Genomic DNA, 20,797 nt, shown 5'->3' on the forward strand with positions numbered 1-20,797 from the left:
AACACAGACCGTCTCATGTTTGAAATTGATAGTCATGTCTGAGACAGCATTTTCTTTCAACTGCAACAAAGGACAAATGACTAAAACACATGGTTTATTTTAGAGAAAAATAGATGGATATGGGTGTCTGTGTGTTCACCACATACTTGGGAAAGATCTCATAGACATACAGGTATTAGCCAGAGGGTGATACATATACATCACAATAACATGACAGTATCAAAGTGGATGAGAATATCACATAAACTATTAAATAAATAACCTCATTGGCTTTACATCAAGATTTGAGTTATATATGCTCAAAGGAAAGTGAAAATTCCCAGTAGTGTAATAAATAAACTGACATCTTGCCAAAATCTGTGAGGATGGGGACAAAATCAGAATAAATTATGCAAATCGTTATATCAATATATATCAATCTACTTTTACTATTATTGTTTTATCATCTATCATTTTAGCGATTAATCTTCCAGTCACGAGATATGAGATTATCCCAGTAAGATATTACGTATGAAACAGGACCACGAGTCTTTTTGGAATTAAGTGCGAATATTGTTCCTGGTTTTACTCGGGGTCTCCAAATGCGTCGTGACGCCTCTCTGACGTCGAGACAGACGGAAGTGATGCAGGTCGCGTTCCTCGATCAGTTAATCCGTTTTGATGCAAAATGTCTCTGAAGTCAACACAACTAACATGGTGACACGTACGATCTAAAACTCACCTTGTGTTACTACTGGCCTGTTGTTGCGTTTGTTTTTCTGTAACACGGAGGAACATGGATCCTTCCCGGAGGAGCGAGAGTGACTGGCAGGGGCTGGTCAGTGAGGTGAGACTGGAAAGACGTAGAGAGGGGACAGAGTAAAAAAGCGTGAGCATGTTACTCACTAACCTCCGCTAATGTTGGGAGAAATCTCTTATACTCTGAACCATTATACTGATAGTGAACGTGCGTCGTTTTAAACCCTTTAAATTCCATGTGTCCATGTCTCTTGTTTGACGCACAGACAGTTAAAATATATGGTCCAGATTAAACTGAGCAAACAGGATTAATTCTCAGCTCACTCTGTGGAAAACGAGGAAGTAGATTCAAAAACAAAAAAAAAAAACCTTTTCTCCTTGTACCTGCAGAGCCCCGTGTCTTACTGAGTTAATGGTATGTACAACAACATGCACCACACTGCAGGTGTATTGACTTTTCATAGATAATCCGCAATCATCAATACATTTAGACTGTTGTGGAAAGTAACGAAGTGTATTTACTCAAATCCTGTAGCTAAGTACAATTTTGAACTACTTGTACATTACTTGAGTATTTACTTTTAATGCTAGCTTACTCTACGTGTCTACTCCACTACATTTAAGAGAGAAAATTTATCTGGCATTTGAGTTTCGCCCATTTGTCGATTAATCAATTAGGTAGCATTTGTGGCTCTTGGACATTTGTAGGCGTCACCATGTGGTTTGTGAATTTGTGACAGGCACCTTCAATTGTTTTTGTAGACATAACAACTAAATCGATTATTTGAGAAAATAATGGTCGGATGGATAGGATGAGTAAAATAACTGTTAGTTAGTCCTGTCTGAAAGCTGGAGATACTTGTCACTTTGCAGATTAACATTTTACACATGATCAGTTTATAAAACCTGATGCTTTGTTACAGGTTGAACAACAGTATATGAAATAGTTAAATTTAGTCCCACTTCAACCCACAAAATCTGTTTAGATATCAATACATCACTACTGCTGATTTACTAGTATAATGGTTTAACAAGGTTGGAGGACTTGTTGACATATTGAATAGTTTTGCTTCTGATACTTTAAACTGCTTTAACTCCATTTTGCTGATAATACTTATGTACTTTAAATGCAGGAGTTTTTCTTTTAAAGGGGTACTTATTGTGTGATTAGTTAATGATCTCCCCCATGTCTATATACATACACTGATCGATTAGTTGATCGACAGAAAATTGATTGACAGCGGCCCTGATAATGATTAATCATTTAATTTACAGAGCACAGATGTCAAAACATTCTCTTCCCTCAGCTTCCAAGACTTGAGAGTTAAAGTTGTGAAGTTAAAGTTAAGTTGAATATCTGTAGTTTTTGGAAGACAACACTTTGGGTTCTGGGAAATTGTGTTGGGCATTTTTCACAATTTTCTGACACAATAAGTTAAATGATTAATCAAAAGCATAATTGTCTCGTCTCTCGTCTCGTCGTCTCCCGCTTATCCGGATCCGGGTCGCATAATTGTCAGATTAATTAATAATCATTAGTTGCAGCCCTAAACAAGAGATATTCCTACTTTAACAGATGTCATGATAAACATCACCATCATCAGAAGAAGTTTTTCATATTGTCTGCATTGCTTCATTACATTCTTGAATTAATATTTCACTGTTCACTTAACAATACCTCGGTCTTTTGTTCCTTTTATTACAAAACATTTGTTCCTTCATGCAGTTTCTAATTTGCAAGCGGAAGCTGGAGAGCAAGAAGGAAGCTCTTCTGATTCTGTCTAAGGAGCTGGACACCTGCCAGCAGGAGAGGGATCAGTACAAGCTGATGGCCAACCAGCTCCGCGAGCGGCACCAAGGCCTCAAGAAGAAGTACAGAGAACTCATTGTAAGACATCTCTGTGGGCTGCACCAGGACGGTCACATCATAAGCTTCATAATAGGCAGCAAAATGGAGAATAAAAAGTGGCCTTGCCCTCTATTAAATGTTGGAGATGTTATATTTAGTGACAGTTTCCTTTGTCTTTATTACTAATAGGATGGAGATCTCTCTCTGCCTCCGGAGAAGAGAAATCAAGTAAGTGATTTTAACCTACTAATCTTCGTTCATTACTGTCTAACAAACTGCTGCAAACTGCTACTGCACACAAATACTGCAGAAATTCAGTAGGGTCAGTAATGTGCACACACACCGCTTGTGTTTATTTAGGTGGCTGGTTTTTATTTTTTTATACATAAAACTTACCCAGTAGATGAGGGGATGATGACAGTTTTGAACCATGGTGAGTCCAGATGTTTCTGGATGGAGCACCTTTGCTTTGTGCACAGTTCAGCAATACAAACCGACAGTTTTTAATTCATCATTGCCTGTGGGTGGAGAGCAGTTCCTGCCAGTGTCCATACCAACTCTGCTCTTCTGTTGTAGATTTAAGATTAAAAAAAAAAAAAAAAGGATGGGGAAAATGTTTTCATTGAACCTTTGTACTGCACAGATATGCACTCCTTGTATATTTTTCCTCTGACAGCTGACTTAAACCTGGGTTGTCTCCCTCGTGTGACCTCATGTCTCCTCCAGGTGAATTTAGCCCAGCTATTGAGAGACTCCAGAGAAAAAAGTAATCAACTTTCTGAGGAGGTGAAGGAGCTGAAACAACGGCTGGTGGAAGCTCAGGGTGATAACAAGGTAGCAGGTTGTAATTTGTAACCATCAGAAGTCTCCAAGTATTAGTTTATAATCTACCTTAGATGCATTTTTATTCTTGAATATATCTCCAGCATATCCAGTATTTGATCAGGACAGCAGTATCATGCTGTGTGCTCAATGCAGGAAAACAACGGACAATTTAACAGACTCCTGCTGGGTCTTTCTGTTCCTGCAGCTCCTACGAATGACCATCACCAAACAGAGGCTGGGAGACGAGGAGGTCGGCGCTCGACACTTTCCCGCACATGAGCGAGAAGATCTGGTCAAACAGTTAGAAAGAGCCAGAGAACAGGTGACGGCTGAGGCCCCGAGGACCGCTCTTTAATATCTGTCCTTTCTTTTCAGTTGCAATAGTTCAGCGTATTCAGGTGTTACTGGGTTAATGATTCGCAGTCAGTGGACGACAGTGTGACATTAAAGAACATCCTGTGTGATATTGCAAACAAATGTACAATTGTTGAACTTCAAGATGGTTTTAATGTTTGTGACACCAAGAGTTCGGTTTTATTCTTGCCTTGAATGATGCGGAGCGTCATGAGTGTAAACCTCCCACTGAGAGAGCTGACTTTTTTATAAATTCAGCTGTATCAAATCTTTGGTCCTTTTGCTTGACAGAGAGATACATTTGCTTATTATTGTGTAAAGAATGAGTCACATTTACCATGTTTTTCATTATTTAAGTTTCAGCAAGACTTTCAGTTACTTTAAGCAGATTTTCAACACATTTTTCATGAAAAAAAGCTGGAGACCGAGTAGTCCCCTTATGCAGGCACTTTGCAAACAGGCACAACTTTGTTCATTTATGACAGATTTATTGCCATAAATCTGTCATAAATAATTGAAGTTGTACCCATTGTTCCCATGATTAGACAAGATATGATAATAGGTGACAAATATTTGAGGCAAGAATGAAACGGGCTACATATCGTGTATGTGGAACTGTTGTTTTCATCAAATAGTGAAAAATACACACAGATATGAGAAAATTAGATATTAAACCTTTGAAGATAAACAGTGCTATCTGCAGATGACATCACAGTGTCTGTACTCACACAGTGTGTTTTGTGTTGCTGTAGAACGAGGTGCTGGAGCACAGCGTGAAGTCGCTCACAGACGAGCTTCAGGATGTCCGAGCAGAGCGAGACGTGTTTCAGGAGAAGGCTCATCGTCTCAACGTGGAAATGAACCACATCGTGGGCAACGATGAGATTCGAATCCTAGACATAGATGCACTCTGCATGGAGAACAGGTTCGTTACTCTTTTTTAAAAAAAAAATACTTTACCGTCACCCCGGTTATATGAGAGTCTCTGCGGCAGCGTCCACAGCTGCAGGAACAGTCTGAGTAAGTCCCACTACTTGACTAGTTCAATGAAATAATGTGTATTTTAGGATTTTATTGACTTTTTTTTTTCGGAATCTGGGATTTTGATAAAAAATATTTCTTCCAGGTATTTGCACGAGCGCTTCAGTCAACTTCAGGAGGAGGTCAACTTGCTCAAAACAAATCTGGTGAAGTACAAGGTGGCTACATTTTTAAAATGTAAAATTATGTTTTATAATAGTTTCTCAATTCCATAAAAGAAGAAGCCATGTAACTTTTTTTTATTTTACAAAATTAAAACTGTGGATTTGTTTTATGAATTTTAATTTCTTCCTCGGAAACAAACCTGATGCTCACTAATGCCTCCCTCTGCAAACAGAGCGCCCTGGAGTGTAGGAAAAACTCTAAAATCTGTGGCAAAGCCAACAGCAGTGCTCTCACAGGGGTGCTCTCTGCCAAACAAGGTCAGAAGGATCATATTTTCAAAACCCTCACGCTTCACTATGCACAATGTGACAAAATACTGCACCATGTAAACATTTAAACGTGTGCTGAAGAAAAGGAATCTGTTTCTCTAAACTCTTAAATTGAAGGTAGTAGTTTGTACCTAAACTGTGACTGATGATGGTGTTTGTGTGTTTGTGTGTTTGTGTGTTTGCGCGCACAGTGAAGGAATTGTTGCTCTCTGAGGAAAACGGCTGCAGTTTGCCGGTGACTCCTCAGTCCATCTCAGACCTCAAGTCTCTGGCCACAGCTCTGCTGGAAACCATCCACGAGAAGAACATGGTGATTCAGCACCAACGACAGATCAACAAGTACTCACATTTATTCTTGACACTTTCTTCCTAAACGTTTCTTTAAGGTCGTAATTTGTGGATGTTGGGCAGAACTCATGCATGTCTGTCTTTAAGTCTTTCTGTCTTTTGTCTTTAGGATTCTTGGAAATCGAGTAGCAGAGCTGGAGAAGAAACTAAAAACACTAGAGATATCTGGATTATGGAGCCTGCCAGGTGGATATAAATCGCTTGATATATTTAAACAAATATATAAATATATATATACTGCACTCTAATTCACCTTTCTTATCGTCTTCTTTGTCCTTCTGCTTCTTGCTACCTGGAGGCCTGACTTATAATGTGTCTCTGGGAATTTATGGTAGTATGTCCCCCTATCTATTAACTACTTTTTTAACCTCTGAACTTCACCTTCTTCCATAACTTCTCATCTGCCTACATTACATTTACTCATCTATATCCAATCCAGCAGTTTTAAGTAGTGGTATACAGATGACTATTTTAATCATATTTATTGGAGCTTACTTTGAGTAATATTTTGTCACGACAGGAGGAAAAGACACTATCATCCTGAGCACTCAGCAGGCTGAGTCACCAGAGTCTCCTGTACAGGAAGGTGAATATTCAGTGCAACTACACCTCTATGAGTCTGCAGCTATCTGTATTCAATCAGTATTTCTTGAATGTTACTCTTCTATCTATTCTTACAGCTGACAAGGGGCCTGCAGATATACCTGCTGAGCAGCAGAGCTCCCCCGAGGTTCAAAACCAAGACGGTGACTCACAAGTTGCATCAGCTTTTCAGGAAGAGACTCCACCACCATCCAGCGTGGAGAAGCCCCAGCAGAACCCTTCACACCATGAAGGGCCTCACACAGAAATACCAAACAACCACATAGAGACCACAGTGGATTTAACTGCTTTAACACTAGAAGAGGAGTGTCTGAGTGATTCCCTTCCCACGGTGACAGATGTGAACACACCCCGTCCTTCAGACCCCCACCACTTACCGCTAACTTTAGACAGCTCAGACCCTGGAGGAGGAAGAGGGGATGAGGCAGATGAATACACTGAAGTGGTTGAAACTGTCGAAACTGAGTGTATTATCACAGAGGAAAACAGTGGTGCTGCTACGCCCGACACTGTCTCTAATGTGGCTGCTGAGGAGCAGCAGGAGGACGACGACGCCCGGCCCAACCAGGAGACAGAGCTTTCAGAGGAGACAGATGTTTGTGTTTGTCAGGAAATCTGACGTCTTCCAGGAGCTGCATCAGGAGAAAATTTAAGAATAATTACAAATAATGGATTTATTACATAATGATACTTTATTTATTTTTATGAATAATGAAATGAATAATGTGTGTCAAGACTGAGCTGCTAGGATCAACAGATGATTTGTTATTGTGTTTCAGTGGCCTCGGCATGAAATTTCATGGTTGTCTAGAAGAAAAAAAAATCCTTAAACTGATTATAGTCCCACCTTTTAACCTCATTAATCATACCACATGGCCAACAGTATGTGGACACTCAAACAATACAACCAAATGTGATTGTTGAACATCTTATTCCAAAGTTATGGCCATTAATGTGCTGCTCTAACAGCCTGAACTGTTCAGGGAAGGATTTCCACAGGAAAATGGCTAAAGAGATTTGCTCCCATTGAGCCAGAGAACTGGTGTGGCTGGGCATTAACAGTTTGTGATGTAGTTTATCCAAAAAGTTGTTGGTTTGAGGTCAGAACTCTGTGAAAGCCATTCAGGTTCTTCCACACCAAACTCATCAAACCATTTCTTTATGGATGTCACTTTGTGTTTAGCGTCACTGTCAAGTTGAAACAGGGAGAAGGATCTTTCTGCACATTCTGTGTCAGAGGTGTGGAGTGGAGAATCTGTGAAGTAGCGAACGAGGGCTATGAAACTGTGGCTGGAACACAACACAGGTGTGAAGATTTAGATTTGTCTGCATTCGATCATTAAAGATCATTTACTTTAGTTGTGCGAATCTTAGTTCTGACTCAGAGACTTTAAGTTTAAGGAGAATGTAATTTGCATTATGTTTCTGCTGTTAACTCTCCAGTGGGACACTGATTCAGATTTTGTTTTACAAGGAAATTATATAAAAAATTAAAAGAGGGAGAAAGTGCAATTGCTGCTGTCAGTTGACCATCAACAGAAAGAGGCAGTGTCACTTAGAAATGAAATGTTGGTCTGAAACATTCCCCTTTATTTTGCCCATGTTTCCCCCTTGACATTAAATAAACCAACCATATTTTATAAAACACTGTATCAACAAGTAGACGTTCCACTGTTGTGAACAATATTTAAGCCAGGCAGTTTTCTTCTCAGCTGTGTGTGTGTGTGTGTGTGTGTGTGTGTGTGTGTGTGTGTGTGTGTGTGTGTGTGTGTGTGTGTGTGGGGGTCCTGGAGACACCTACTGTAGCAGGAATTACCACAGAGGTGGTTTTGAATAATTTGGCAGGTGGTTATATGTCTCTCCATCTGTGGACAGATGTTTGTCAGTGCGACACTGTTATAACTGTGCAAGATACAGTCATGTGCATTGCAGTTGACATCAAAATGAAGGTCTAGTTGGAGGATGAGTTTGGTCCAACCCATGAGTAATGGCTAATGTAGTACTGACGACTGAATACTGATGGGAACCTCAACATGTCGCAACTGGAGAGATCCCATCTCAAGATGATCTCTAGTTTCTTTCTGCAAACATTATACAAATGTTTCCAAACAGATTCTGTCTAGAAACTTTTAACAGTTTTTTTTTTTTTTTTTAATTAAACATCTCTAAACAAGTTTTTGTTTTTTGAATCATGAAAGCACAATATTAAGAAAGCTATATAAAATCCTGCATGACAATATACAATTAATTGATTAAAGAGAACTGCATTTTCTATTTTAATCCATGCTTTTATTCCTTAACAGACATTTTTCAAAGCAAATATTTGATGATTTACCACATGATTTGTCAGTTGACACTGAACAAACAGATCTTAGTTTAGAATATATTATATATATACAGAATGTATTAGTCTGTAACACACTGAAGCCACATCTAGATTACCAGCACTGATATCTTGTGTTTTTGTAACTCAGCAGATAGTAATTACATAGAGACATATGTGTTTTCTGTAAGTGTTGAATGTGTACAAATGTGGATTTATTTCTGCAAAATAAATAATTTTCAACTACTGTTTTTGGAAAAACTGTATTTTAAGTATAAAATCCAAAACAAGAAGCAGTTTTCATCAGGATTTGATATATTGTGACACACCGCCCTGAATGTAAAGTTTGATACAGTATGTAATGCAGAATGTCTATTTTTGTAAGGTTTCATGCAAGGAGTCTAACTTAATGGGTTTTAGAAGAAAAAGCAAAGAATCACCAAAATCAAGAATACATCCTTTGGGAACCATGGATGTCTGAACCAAATTTGGTGGGTCACGTTCTTAAGGCAAGTTTCCACTACATCTAATAAGCTACTGTTGAATGTTTGGAAAGTGGTGATGTGATTGAGTCATTGATTTTTCTTAGTATCAGACACAGAATACAACAGATACAATGACTGAATGAATACAAAGGCAACATCTGTGAGCTGATTAAAAGTATACAGCATTACTCTACTCTTAATTTCTCCTCAGCGGCCTGTTATTCTGCTTGTTGTACATGTTCCAGAGAGTAGGAGAGGAAATCCCGATAATGCAGCAGCCAAGCCTGCGGCCTGCATTTCCATGCAGCAGGCTCCCGGCATCTCCACCACGCCCTAAGTCATCTCTCTTTTCATGGACCACCACCGCTCTTCCGATCACAGAAAGCTCTTTGAACAGTGTTGCATCAGATTCTATCAACGTAATGATTTTTCCTTCCTGGGGCTCAAAGTTCCCAAAGTCTCCCGGGTGGTTTGGATGATGTACACCGCGTGGATTGTAGTGGCCACCAGTGGAGTCACACCCCTGTCTCAGGTCTCCGTACTGATGGATGTGCACCGCTCTAGGCTCTGGATTACCCTCCGTGGGGAAGCCATTGAACCGGAGAAGGACTTTGAGTTTTCCATGAGGATAATCCTGTTTAAACAGCACCTGACCGTACACTTTGGGCAGACCCTCGGGTATTGTTGAGCTGGGTCTCATTTTGCACACTGCATACATGGTGCCATTGTGCTGCGAGACTTCTGGTGGAGCCAAAATGTCACTGTCAGCTGAGACACATTGTTGACAGACTGCCAGGAGAACCAAAAGAGCAATTTCCAATAGACGCACTGACCTGAAAGATATTAAAATTATTATGACAATGCATTAGATTAATAAACGAACAATAGGCTTTGCATGAAAATAGCAAGTAAAGTAAATGAGGAACAGTGACAGCAGCATTTAGAGCCTTTACTTAAATGGAAGAAAAAACACACTATATAAATATTTTGTTATAGGTAAAAATCCTGCATCACTCAATACACATGTATTGTCAGAAAAATGTACTTAAGCATCAAAAACCCCTCTTTATATTTATATATAATATCTCCTTTCAGGAAGAAAGAATCATTATATTTTAGGAGCATTTTAATGTTGCTGGAGTTGCAGCTCATTTAAATACTTACTACATAGTTGGATGATTGATTACACTTTTATTAAAATCATCATATGTTTTATATGTAAAATATTCATCAAAAAAGAAAAACTTCCGTTGACAAAAATATATAATGGAGTTAAAGGTAAAATAATTCACTTTACAATGTGGTGGAGTGGAAGTATGACGCAGCTAAACAAGAATTACTAGTACAAGTACCTGTAAAGTACCTAAAATGTGTATTTTGGTGTGGTTTAATGTACTTTAGTAAATGCACCACCGTGAAAGTAGTTCAGTCAAAAAAGTGCAACCTTTACTTCAGAGTTTAACTATAGAGCAGCAGATATTAAGCTCCAGCACTTAAGAAAGGGCCCGTGTGACTGTTATTTCTCAACAAGGACAATATGCCCGTTATTGCATGTCACACTCCAATACTTGTCCATTTTGACACATTTAAAATGAATGCACAAAACATTAAATTAACTATACTGTATGTTTATGCCCTAACAAGAATAAGGGGAGAAATGCGACACTTGCAGACTGTTCTTACCACTGGAAAAACATGATGTCGCAGTGTTTTACCCTGTGTAAATAAAGTTAATTATCCCACACAGGCCAAAATGCAGAGACTTCAGATACCGTCATATAAGCTGAGTCCACTTACCCGTGAAAACGCATGGTCAGCATGAAAAAACGACGGGAAACCTGTTGGTAAAGAGTTTTCACTCTTGTTGAGTGGTTCCGTGTTTATCGTCTATGTTTCTTAAGTGTTGTATAAGCGTGTCAGTGGGCGTTGCTTGTTGAGGGTGGAGCAGACCTTCACAGGACGCTGTCAGTCTCTTTTTCATCATGAAAGATTGATGGTGTGGGCTGGTTTTAATTTTTCATTGTTTTCTCCGTTTATGAGCGGCTGAACCTGTGTTTTTCAGCTCGTGTTGTAGGCTATTTGTAGTGTGAGCTGTTTGTTGAATAACCTTAGAAACTTTCCTGCCGTCCATTAGGCCTGGTCTAAACTCTCCTCTTAAGCAACTGCCCAGAAAACACATCTGAAGTCTATCATCTACAAAACGGGGGAAATTGACAGTTTTTGACAGAATGAGTTTGAATGTTAACTTGTGCTTCAGGGAATAATGATGGGCCTTTTGACAATGGCAATCAACTGATTATTTAATTAATTAAAAAAAACAAAAACAAATGCCAGATGTATTGATAATTAAAATAAACATTGGTTGCAGTCTTATTGCAATGCTGTGATGGAACAATACTATTTTACAAGGTTTCTCTGTATTAATGAATTGACACAAAAAAATGAAGCAATCTGATAAAACAACTTCTAGACAAACGAGCAAATTAGCAGTTAAGGCCATAAGACTTGTTTGTCTACAAACAATTTTGTCTTCAAGACAAGGCTGATATCTTTGCTGATATTTTACTTGAAGTGGTTCATTCGTCTAACAATTTTGTGATAAATCAAATTATGTAAACTCAGTATATGGTGTAAATCTGGGACTTTTGGGGTGTCTTGAGGTGGACCCTCCAGACCAGTAGGCGGCGGTAAATGAAGTCTGTAAAAACTAATGTGAAAAGAATAAAACACTCCAGCACAGGAATCAGGAAACCAAGTTAGTTGCATATCGCCCGGCAGAATTGTATTCACGTTGATTGATTGACGATACCTAAGTTTATCCCCCCCAAAGATGTCCAAAAGACATCGCCTGGATTTGGGTGATGACTACTCCTCCAGTAAGAAGAGGTCTGATGGGTAGGTGAAGCTCCACAGTTTACATGTCTGCTCTAACCACTCCGGTGCTAACCGACTGTTAGCTGATGCTAGTTAACTTGGCTAACCATAAAATCTAAATCATAAAATCAGCTGGAATAATGTACAATAATGAAACCTTAGCTGTTAATTTTCTAGTTCTTTTCTTAGCCACTGCTCCTCCGCATCCCAAATGTTCCTGTGGTACATGATAGTCAATATATTTAATTTGGTGTTAAGTTAATGTAAGTAGCTGCTGAGGACGGCTCAAGCTAACAAACGAAGCCTCAACGTTACCATCACGGCTGAGACACGTGTGTGTGTGTGTGTGTGTAGAGCTAACCTTACTTGGCGCGGTGCTAACAGCTCCAGCCAGCCACTGTTAACTGAGTAAAGCCGAGTAAAAACTAACTACAAAAACGTAAACTATGATTTGGTTTGTGAAGCAAACCGCTATCTAGATACACTTACAAGTTACCAAATAAGGGTCTGTTGACAGAACCAGTGCATTAGCATGCTAGCTAACGGCAGTCAAACAGAACAGCTAACAATTATTTGTTATTGATTAATCTGTCAACAATCCTCTGCATGAATTGATAAATTCATAACTTTTCCAGTCTATCTTAAAATAAAAATAACATTAAAACAGCTTTTGCTTGCTATCATGAATTCGTCCTGTCATTAAAAACTATCCATTCATAATAGACTTTGAATGTAGGGAGTGCGTGACAAAAATAAATCTGTATTCATTAGTTAATCTGAAGCTAATATGAGACTTCAGCACTCCCAGTTGAACAAATGAAGTGGCTATCATCCAAAGTGATTGTCTCTCTAGTGTAAATGTCCTTCCTTTAGTTTCCCTGTTGAACTACAGTGGAAGTATAGTGATTTAAAAGAGGGAATGTTTCTACTGAAAGCTGTAAATTTGAAAGACACTCACTTGAATTGGCTCATTCAGACTGCTGACGCTTCATATTAAATTCAGCTGAACCGAAAAATACACTTTTGCACAAAACAAGGAGGGATAGCGGACTTTGCCCCCCCCCCCCCCCCCCCCCCCCCAACCTGCATTAGGAAGGGATTTTGTAATGACCAGCAGGATTAGGAGGAATGATTACAGTAAGCAAAACCTGTTTAAGTGTTCTTATGGACACATGGCTATTCCTGTAAGACAAACTGTTCACTAGATGTGAACCTGTCCTTTAGTCAATATTTTTTTTCCCTATTAAAAAAAAAAAAAAATTCAGATGTCTTATTCAACAAATGGTATAAAACCCATACATTTAGTTTATGGTAATATGCATTCTGAAAAATGAATATTTTTGTAATTATTGCTTGAAAAATCCCTTGAAAAGTTTTATTTGATTTATTTGCTTAATGTACATTGTAAACTGGCAACTGAGTGTACATTAGAGCTCGACCTATAAGTCACCCAGGCCAGTCTATTGGCTAATACTAGCTTATCACAGATATATCAATTTGTACAATAATTGAAAAAATGAGATTAAGGGGTCCCTGTCAAAGAGGAAGAATATTGCTCAGTCTATTGTTTTTAAATCTAAAGATTCAGTACCGGTAGGATTGTAATGTACATAATGCAGATTAATGCTGCTTTCATGTCATATCTCGGAGATATGGCAATTGAACTTCAGATATCAGATATAAATCTGAATTTGATATGTCAACCTGGCTTTTATTTTTATGATAAGGAAGTGCCTTATTATCCAAACAATTATGAATGCTTCACATCCACCAAAGTCCGACCAATTCTACAATCATAACTGTCTTGAGTTGTCCTTTGAGGTAAACGCTTGCAGACTGACCACGATCTGTTCCATATGATGTGACGTGAATGCAGCATTAACTCGATTGATACTTGAAGTTTCATAATGATTTCTTTACAAGCGAAATGTTTATAACAATTTGTTGCCATGATGTTGACAGGAGAGACCGTGACCGTGACAGAGACCGCGAGGACCGCTCCAGGGACAGGGACCGAGATAGGGATCGGGACCGGGACAGAGACCGGGACAGAGACCCGAAGCCTTCTAGTGCGCCAGTTAACAGCACGGCAGCCGGGCCAGTCTTACCACCCATCAAGCAAATGGTTGTGCACCAGCAGATCAATCCATTCACCAACCTACCGCACACACCGCGTTACTACGAGATCCTGAAGAAGAGGTTACAGCTTCCAGTGTGGGAGTACAAGGAAAGCTTCAGCGATATCATCACACGTCATCAGAGCTTTGTGCTTGTCGGAGAGACTGGTTCTGGGAAGACGACACAGGTCTGAAATGCAATAAATTGACCTGTGTCTTACGTGCTAGACACTAAAAGCTTGTGTTGTGCACACTAACAGCCTTGCAACCTTTGCTTCTTCAGATCCCACAGTGGTGTGTGGACATGGTGAGAGGTTTGCCTGGTCCCAAGCGAGCGGTGGCCTGTACTCAGCCCAGGAGAGTGGCAGCCATGAGTGTGGCTCAAAGAGTGGCAGATGAAATGGACGTCATGCTCGGACAGGAAGTCGGTTACTCCATCCGATTTGAGGACTGTAGCTCTGCCAAGACTATATTGAAGTAAGTGATTTAGAGCTGCTAGCGCTCAAAAACAGCTTTTTATCGAGCAATCGGTCGTATTTGATTTATCCCAGAATGTCTTAATCTAAAAAATCATGTCCGTTATTTCTTCAGGTACATGACTGACGGTATGTTACTAAGAGAGGCAATGAATGACCCACTGCTGGAGCGATATGGTGTGATCATTCTGGACGAGGCCCACGAGCGAACTCTGGCCACAGATATCCTGATGGGAGTACTGAAGGAGGTGGTGCGTCAAAGACCAGATCTGAAGGTATTTGTTCATTTTTGAATAAAAGTGATAACATTTCTCTTTGTGAGTTTTATGTTTTGCTACAGCCGGGTGATTTTCTAAATTTATTTTTGGCTGATGATAATAAAATGAATACCGTAGAGTACAGCACTGTACCGTAGAAACTCCAAAGCGAGTGTGTCACTTTGATTAGTTTATTCATTTATTTAAATTCCACTGATCATGAGAAGGTAGGAAATGCATGCTCTACAGCACAGACTGGAGGAATAAGCTTGTCCTTTTTTGATAGCTGTCATATTATTATTATTATTATTATTATTATCATATCATCATCATCATCATTATTATTATAATTATATATTATTATGACCATACACAGCTCATGTAGTAAAAAAACACCACACACAGGATGGTTAATTGGATGACAAACAGGGAAGTCGTTTGCACCAATAAAACAGAGGCACATAATTTCGGTGCAATAGTTTCTGCGTCAGTTAACTGAACAAATTACAGCTTTTTTTTTCCCCCTCTTGATCAAACAAATGTTATTTAAAAAACATACAGAGTGACTGATGCTTAATGGACCATATCAGAGGTTTTGCTTGTGTTGGCCAAATTACAACAAATATATATATATTTTACATGACAGCAAACCCCATGCTCCTGCTTTTTGGACTTTTTAAATGTATTTTCCTCATTGTTCAAGGCACACACTGGTTTCCATTAACTTCTGTATGATATGAAAATGTATTAGCAAACTCTTGAAACTTGCTTGATTTGTGTGAACCATCACACTGCATTAACACTGCATTAAGTTTAGTTAAAGTTGCGTCATGGTTGGGAGGTATCGGAGCTCACACTTTCTAAATCAATCTCCAGTGACACTGTGTTCTCACCCAGTGAAAATGGAACAAAAACTGAGGCTGACTTACTGTGCACTAGGATGAATTACGCAATTCAGTCAGGTTTCAAGACTTTGCTTATAGATTCATACATTATAGAAATTAATTACTGTACATTTGGAAAAAAAAATTGTAAAGTGTGATTTTTGTAGGTCACGGGCTAAAACACAAACACACACGGGTTATGGTCTTTTTAAACAAATGTGAGTAGAAAAAGAAACTTGAGTGATGCTTCCTTCATGGACAGGTGATCGTCATGAGTGCCACACTCGACGCTGGGAAGTTCCAGATCTACTTCGACAACTGTCCCCTGCTGACTATTCCTGGTCGTACACACCCTGTGGAGATCTTCTACACCCCTGAGCCCGAGCGAGACTACCTTGAGGCAGCGATCCGCACTGTCATCCAGATTCATATGTGTGAGGAAGATGAAGGTGACTGCTTACTCTTCCTCACTGGTCAAGAGGTAAGACTTACAACGCTGAGATTACTGGTCCATTGGGAAGCCTCATTATTGTGACGTCGGTCTGTGTCTTGAACAGCAAAATGAAACCTAACCTTCTGCTTTCAGGAAATTGATGAAGCCTGCAAACGGATCAAGCGTGAGGTAGATGACCTTGGACCCGAAGTTGGAGACATCAAAATCATTCCACTGTATTCCACGTTGCCGCCGCAGCAGCAGCAAAGGATCTTTGAGCCTCCTCCTCCAAGGAAACCCAACGGTGCAATAGGAAGAAAGGTCGGTTTTGAATCATAGAGATATAGGTTTCAGCTTAATTACAATATGAGTTTTAAACCAAATCAAAGTTGCATTTTCTGTTGTTGAATGACTTCCCATAATGCATCTTTTTGCATCTAATTATCAGATGTTGATAATAGATGTCTGACAGACTGTTGTTGCTTCTTCCTCTTAGGTCGTGGTGTCGACAAACATTGCTGAGACTTCTCTAACAATTGATGGTGTGGTGTTTGTCATTGATCCTGGATTTGCTAAACAAAAGGTGATTTATTCTTACATGTTTTATCCTATATAAAATCTTTGGTTAGTATCATTCTGTAAAACTTGTTAGTATAAATGTAGATAAGTTTTGTTGTTCACTAGTGGTCCTGTTTTCCTTGTTTACAATGTAAAAACATGCACCTCTCAGGTCAGTTGTTTAATTAACCATTGTTCCAAATGTGTGTCCAGGTGTACAATCCTCGTATTAGGGTTGAGTCTTTGCTCGTCACGGCCATCAGTAAAGCTTCTGCCCAGCAGAGGGCAGGACGAGCTGGCAGAACACGTCCAGGAAAATGCTTCCGCCTCTACACAGAGAAGGCCTACAAAACAGAGATGCAGGCAAGTGACCACAGTTACATAAACAGGAGGCAGAAAACCGCTCAAAAGCATACTTCTGTCGTTTCAGTTTTCATTGGCTCCGTGTAGTTTAATCAGAATTATATTGTCAGATACATTTAACATGGTAATCATCCCTCTGCAGGATAACACATACCCTGAGATTCTTCGATCCAACTTGGGATCTGTTGTGCTGCAGCTGAAAAAGCTTGGTATTGACGACTTGGTGCACTTTGACTTCATGGATCCACCTGGTGAGTTTGTCTGCATAAAGAATACTAAAACCTCCAAAGGTCTCGAGTTGGGCATGACCCTCTGACCCTCCTTCTCTCCCACCACAGCTCCAGAAACACTGATGAGGGCCCTTGAACTGCTGAATTACCTCGCAGCTCTCAACGATGACGGTGACCTGACGGAGCTGGGCTCCATGATGGCTGAGTTTCCCCTGGACCCCCAGCTGGCTAAGATGGTCATTGCCAGCTGCGAGTTTAACTGCTCTAATGAGATCCTTTCCATTACTGCCATGCTGTCAGGTAATGCCCAGGACTGGGCTGACATCTTCCTTGCCTTCTGTAGGCCCACTCTCTTGGGGTTTAAAAACACGGCTATTCACTGCTGGTGGTGAAAAGAAGTGTCCCACCTAGAATTTAGATTGTGCGCAGCATTGTGGAACACAAGCAAATAAATGCAGGACTATTAATCATACTTTATATTTAATTTGCTATTATTTCATATTTTAATTCCTGTGAAAGTCTTGATGTGGCATCTCAAGCACTTCATTCAACACCATATGTAGCATCAAAGTATTGCCCCAGTGTTGCATGAAAATGCTTCTTCCTTTAATTCTTTCTGAGAATCATTTTTGTTTTAAACCGGTTGACAACAAGTACAGCTTATTATGTCAAGTTACCCTCTGTGTGTAGTTTATTGAAAAGTTGTGCAACGTATTTAAACAAATATTTGAGTTTGTAAGAGTTTTAAACAAAGATTTTCATTGTTCCTAACAGAATAAATACTGTATAGGGAATATAGTGTATGTAATAATGAAAAGGCGTTTTTAATCTACAGCTTTAGTTTTAGTTTGAATGTGTTAACACTGGACAACTTCAGTTAAATGTTAAAGCTCTCTTTGAACTGACAGTCAATTTGTTTTTGACTTTTAATTTTAGGTTTAATTTATGGTCATAGAATATACAGTATGTTTAGTGGATAGGGCAGGCACCACTTACCTTTTTCATATTCGTCACATTTATGTGAATTTTCTTTTCATTGAAATAATGCATTATGAATTTTTGCTGTTATCATTTTATATAGTTATCGTGTGTAGCCTATAAGTATTTTTATTATCTGCTCTCTTAAAGGCCTAACCCCATTGTGTCTCAATACCAAGAAGTTAAATTTCTGAACCTTGAAAAGTTAAACATTGCTGGTGTCCCTAACACTTTGTAGTTGTGTGAAAACTCTTGTTTTACAGATGTGGTTAAATGACCCCCTCTCTACGAGCTAATAGCCAATACAGTTGGGAATGACCATGAGAAAAGCCTGCAGCCCCCTTTGATAGAGCTTGTGGTCCTGCCCTGTCCCAACGCAGTGTCGAGTGCCCTAGCATCATAGGCTTTGCTCCATTTTTCTGTGAATGTTTGACTCATCCCTATGGGCGGCTTTGTTGGGGCCCATACCAACCTTGTTTAGTCCCACAGTGTTTTGTCCGCCCCACGGAGGCTAAGAAGGCAGCAGACGAGTCCAAGATGAGGTTTGCTCACATCGACGGAGACCACTTGACGCTGCTCAACGTCTACCACGCCTTCAAACAAAGTGAGCACCAGTCTAAGTTCTGCACCATACTCCTGTTTTTTTTTTTTTGCATTATCATGTTGCAGCACTGAAATGCTTACACTTCTAATATTGAATAAGCATTTATTGAGTGTTTAGGTACTTTGGATGCAACATAACAAGCTAAAACAAGCTGACAATAACATAAGTATTCATTTTGAGTCCTGTATTTAATCTACAACAACTCATGAGGAAGATCCATCCTCAGTTTCAGCTGGAGGTAGAAACCATGATCGGAGTGAAGGTGGGGGCCAGAAAGCCAAAAAAAAAGTACTAAATCACTTCATAAAGCAAATTTGCTCTCTGTTATTTTAGTGATGCCTTTTACATTTTTTTTTTTATCCATAGTTTATATTAAAAAAAAAGGTTGAGCCCTGAGTTTACTGTAAAAATAACATCAAACGCTTCCCATTCCCATTTTGAAACACCTGACATTTAATTAAATCTCTGTTATACTTTTTTCCAGACCACGAGTCTAACCAGTGGTGCTATGACAACTTTGTCAACTACCGTTCACTGATGTCTGCTGACAATGTGCGGCAGCAGCTGTCCAGGATCATGGACCGCTTCAACCTGCCCCGTCGGAGCACAGAGTTCACCAGCAGAGATTACTACATCAACATCCGAAGGGCGCTCTGCACTGGGTTCTTCATGCAGGTGAACACACAAGGATGCTAGCTGACATGTTAATGATACTAGCAACTCCTAAAAGCAGTACATAGAGATTTAATAGAGACTTTATAACACACCATAATGCAGCTATAAGTAAAAATCATGACATTTTTAGGAGTAGAGTACAGTAATTGCCAAAATTTATAACATCTTTGAAGATGTATTTTACACTGTAATGTTACTATTCATTATTTCTTCATACGAAATGTTCTGCTCATGGGCGCACACAGGAGGAGATATAGTTGTTTATAAATGCATTCATAAACCACAAAAGAACATAATAGTGTGTAATAAACCATGTCTGAACTGTTTATATACTGCTTATAGATGGTACGGGGCTCCAAGATGACTTTACAAGAAAATTGCTAATTTTGCACCAGAGATGTTTGTTTTCTAACTTGTTGAGGTCCTTCTGCATTTTCTTTCGTCCCATTCTGCAGGTGGCTCATTTGGAGCGCACAGGTCATTACCTCACAGTGAAAGACAACCAAGTGGTCCAACTCCACCCATCTACAGTCCTGGACCACAAGCCCGAGTGGGTGCTCTACAATGAATTTGTCCTCACCACCAAGAACTACATCCGCACTTGCACAGACATCAAGCCAGAGTGGTATGTGTGCTGAGGTTTCAAAAAGTTTCACTAATACAGGTTCCTCAAGATAAATCTTTGTAACTGAGCTTTGTTTGTACATGATCGCACTGACGGAACTAATCATGATCCTCTTTCTTTGGTTACAGGCTGGTGAAGATTGCACCCCAGTACTATGAAATGAGTAACTTCCCACAATGTGAAGCTAAAAGACAGCTGGAACGAATCATTGCCAAACTAGAGAGCAAGGAGTATTCCCAGTACTGAACAATAGCCAAGAAGTGTCCTGGAAAACAACTGCGTACTATAGTTTTAGATCTTTCTGTATCATTGTATCTTAATGTTTAAAATTTGGCATTTTGATTTTTATATTTTGTTTGCTTTTTCTTTTTTTTCCCCTTTTCCCATCAATGTTAATTCTGTAACTAAGTGTAATGTCAGATGAAATATCAGCAGCAAATCTTAGACTTGGCTATAAAAGATTTTCAAAAGGAATATCAGAAACATGTCATTTAGATGTGGTTGACTTTCCTTTAGGGGATTACTGAGTCATAAAAAAAAGAATTGTGCTTGCTTTGTTTCTTTAATAAAGGAGCTTTGACTTAATTTCCGTGTAGATATTAGTTAGTAAAACCTGTTATTATAACAGTTGTGTGGTCCATACAGGAGTTTTAATGTTTCACTTTTGTGTTGAGATATAAATTTGGTCAAATAAATAAACGGAACCAATACACAGGTTAATAT

At 39.3% G+C, this 20,797-nt stretch overlaps 3 protein-coding genes across 5 annotated transcripts; 2 read left to right on the forward strand and 1 right to left on the reverse strand.

Annotated features, from left to right (window-relative positions):
* Nucleotides 1-614: 614 nt before the first annotated feature.
* Nucleotides 615-8,762, forward strand: LOC111664073 (coiled-coil domain-containing protein 149-like). 2 transcript variants are annotated; one of them, XM_023418534.2, is made up of 13 exons: nt 615-826; nt 2,465-2,626; nt 2,777-2,815; nt 3,314-3,421; nt 3,618-3,734; nt 4,519-4,691; nt 4,893-4,965; nt 5,145-5,229; nt 5,433-5,580; nt 5,699-5,775; nt 5,888-5,923; nt 6,110-6,175; nt 6,270-8,762. In XM_023418534.2, the coding sequence occupies exons 1-13, from the start codon at nt 776-778 to the stop codon at nt 6,809-6,811; spliced, it is 1,677 nt and encodes a 558-aa protein (XP_023274302.1). In that variant the 5' UTR covers nt 615-775; the 3' UTR covers nt 6,812-8,762. The 2 variants fall into 2 exon arrangements, with proteins under 2 accessions (XP_023274302.1, XP_023274304.1); XM_023418536.2 differs by lacking the exon at nt 5,888-5,923 and having other exon boundaries at nt 616-826.
* sod3a (superoxide dismutase 3, extracellular a) lies at nt 8,460-12,922 on the reverse strand. 2 transcript variants are annotated; one of them, XM_087177186.1, is made up of 2 exons: nt 12,833-12,922; nt 8,460-9,833 (listed from the first exon to the last, which is right to left on the reverse strand). In XM_087177186.1, exons 1-2 carry the CDS (start codon nt 12,844-12,846, stop codon nt 9,197-9,199), a joined length of 651 nt encoding a protein of 216 aa, XP_087033312.1. In that variant the 5' UTR covers nt 12,847-12,922; the 3' UTR covers nt 8,460-9,196. The 2 variants fall into 2 exon arrangements, with proteins under 2 accessions (XP_087033312.1, XP_023274306.1); XM_023418538.2 differs by lacking the exon at nt 12,833-12,922 and adding an exon at nt 10,798-10,955.
* LOC111664036 (ATP-dependent RNA helicase DHX15) lies at nt 11,721-20,659 on the forward strand. Its single transcript, XM_023418480.2, has 14 exons — nt 11,721-11,895; nt 13,837-14,179; nt 14,275-14,468; nt 14,583-14,742; nt 15,871-16,089; nt 16,195-16,362; nt 16,538-16,624; nt 16,813-16,962; nt 17,105-17,213; nt 17,301-17,492; nt 18,652-18,774; nt 19,259-19,449; nt 19,905-20,074; nt 20,203-20,659. Exons 1-14 carry the CDS (start codon nt 11,831-11,833, stop codon nt 20,318-20,320), a joined length of 2,289 nt encoding a protein of 762 aa, XP_023274248.1. The 5' UTR covers nt 11,721-11,830; the 3' UTR covers nt 20,321-20,659.
* Nucleotides 20,660-20,797: the final 138 nt, after the last annotated feature.

Source organism: Seriola lalandi, unplaced genomic scaffold (genome assembly GCF_002814215.2).
Source record: "Seriola lalandi dorsalis isolate HSWRI2012SDOR001 ecotype SW California unplaced genomic scaffold, Sedor1 jcf7180002054582, whole genome shotgun sequence".
In the NCBI taxonomy this organism is placed as follows: domain Eukaryota; kingdom Metazoa; phylum Chordata; class Actinopteri; order Carangiformes; family Carangidae; genus Seriola; species Seriola lalandi.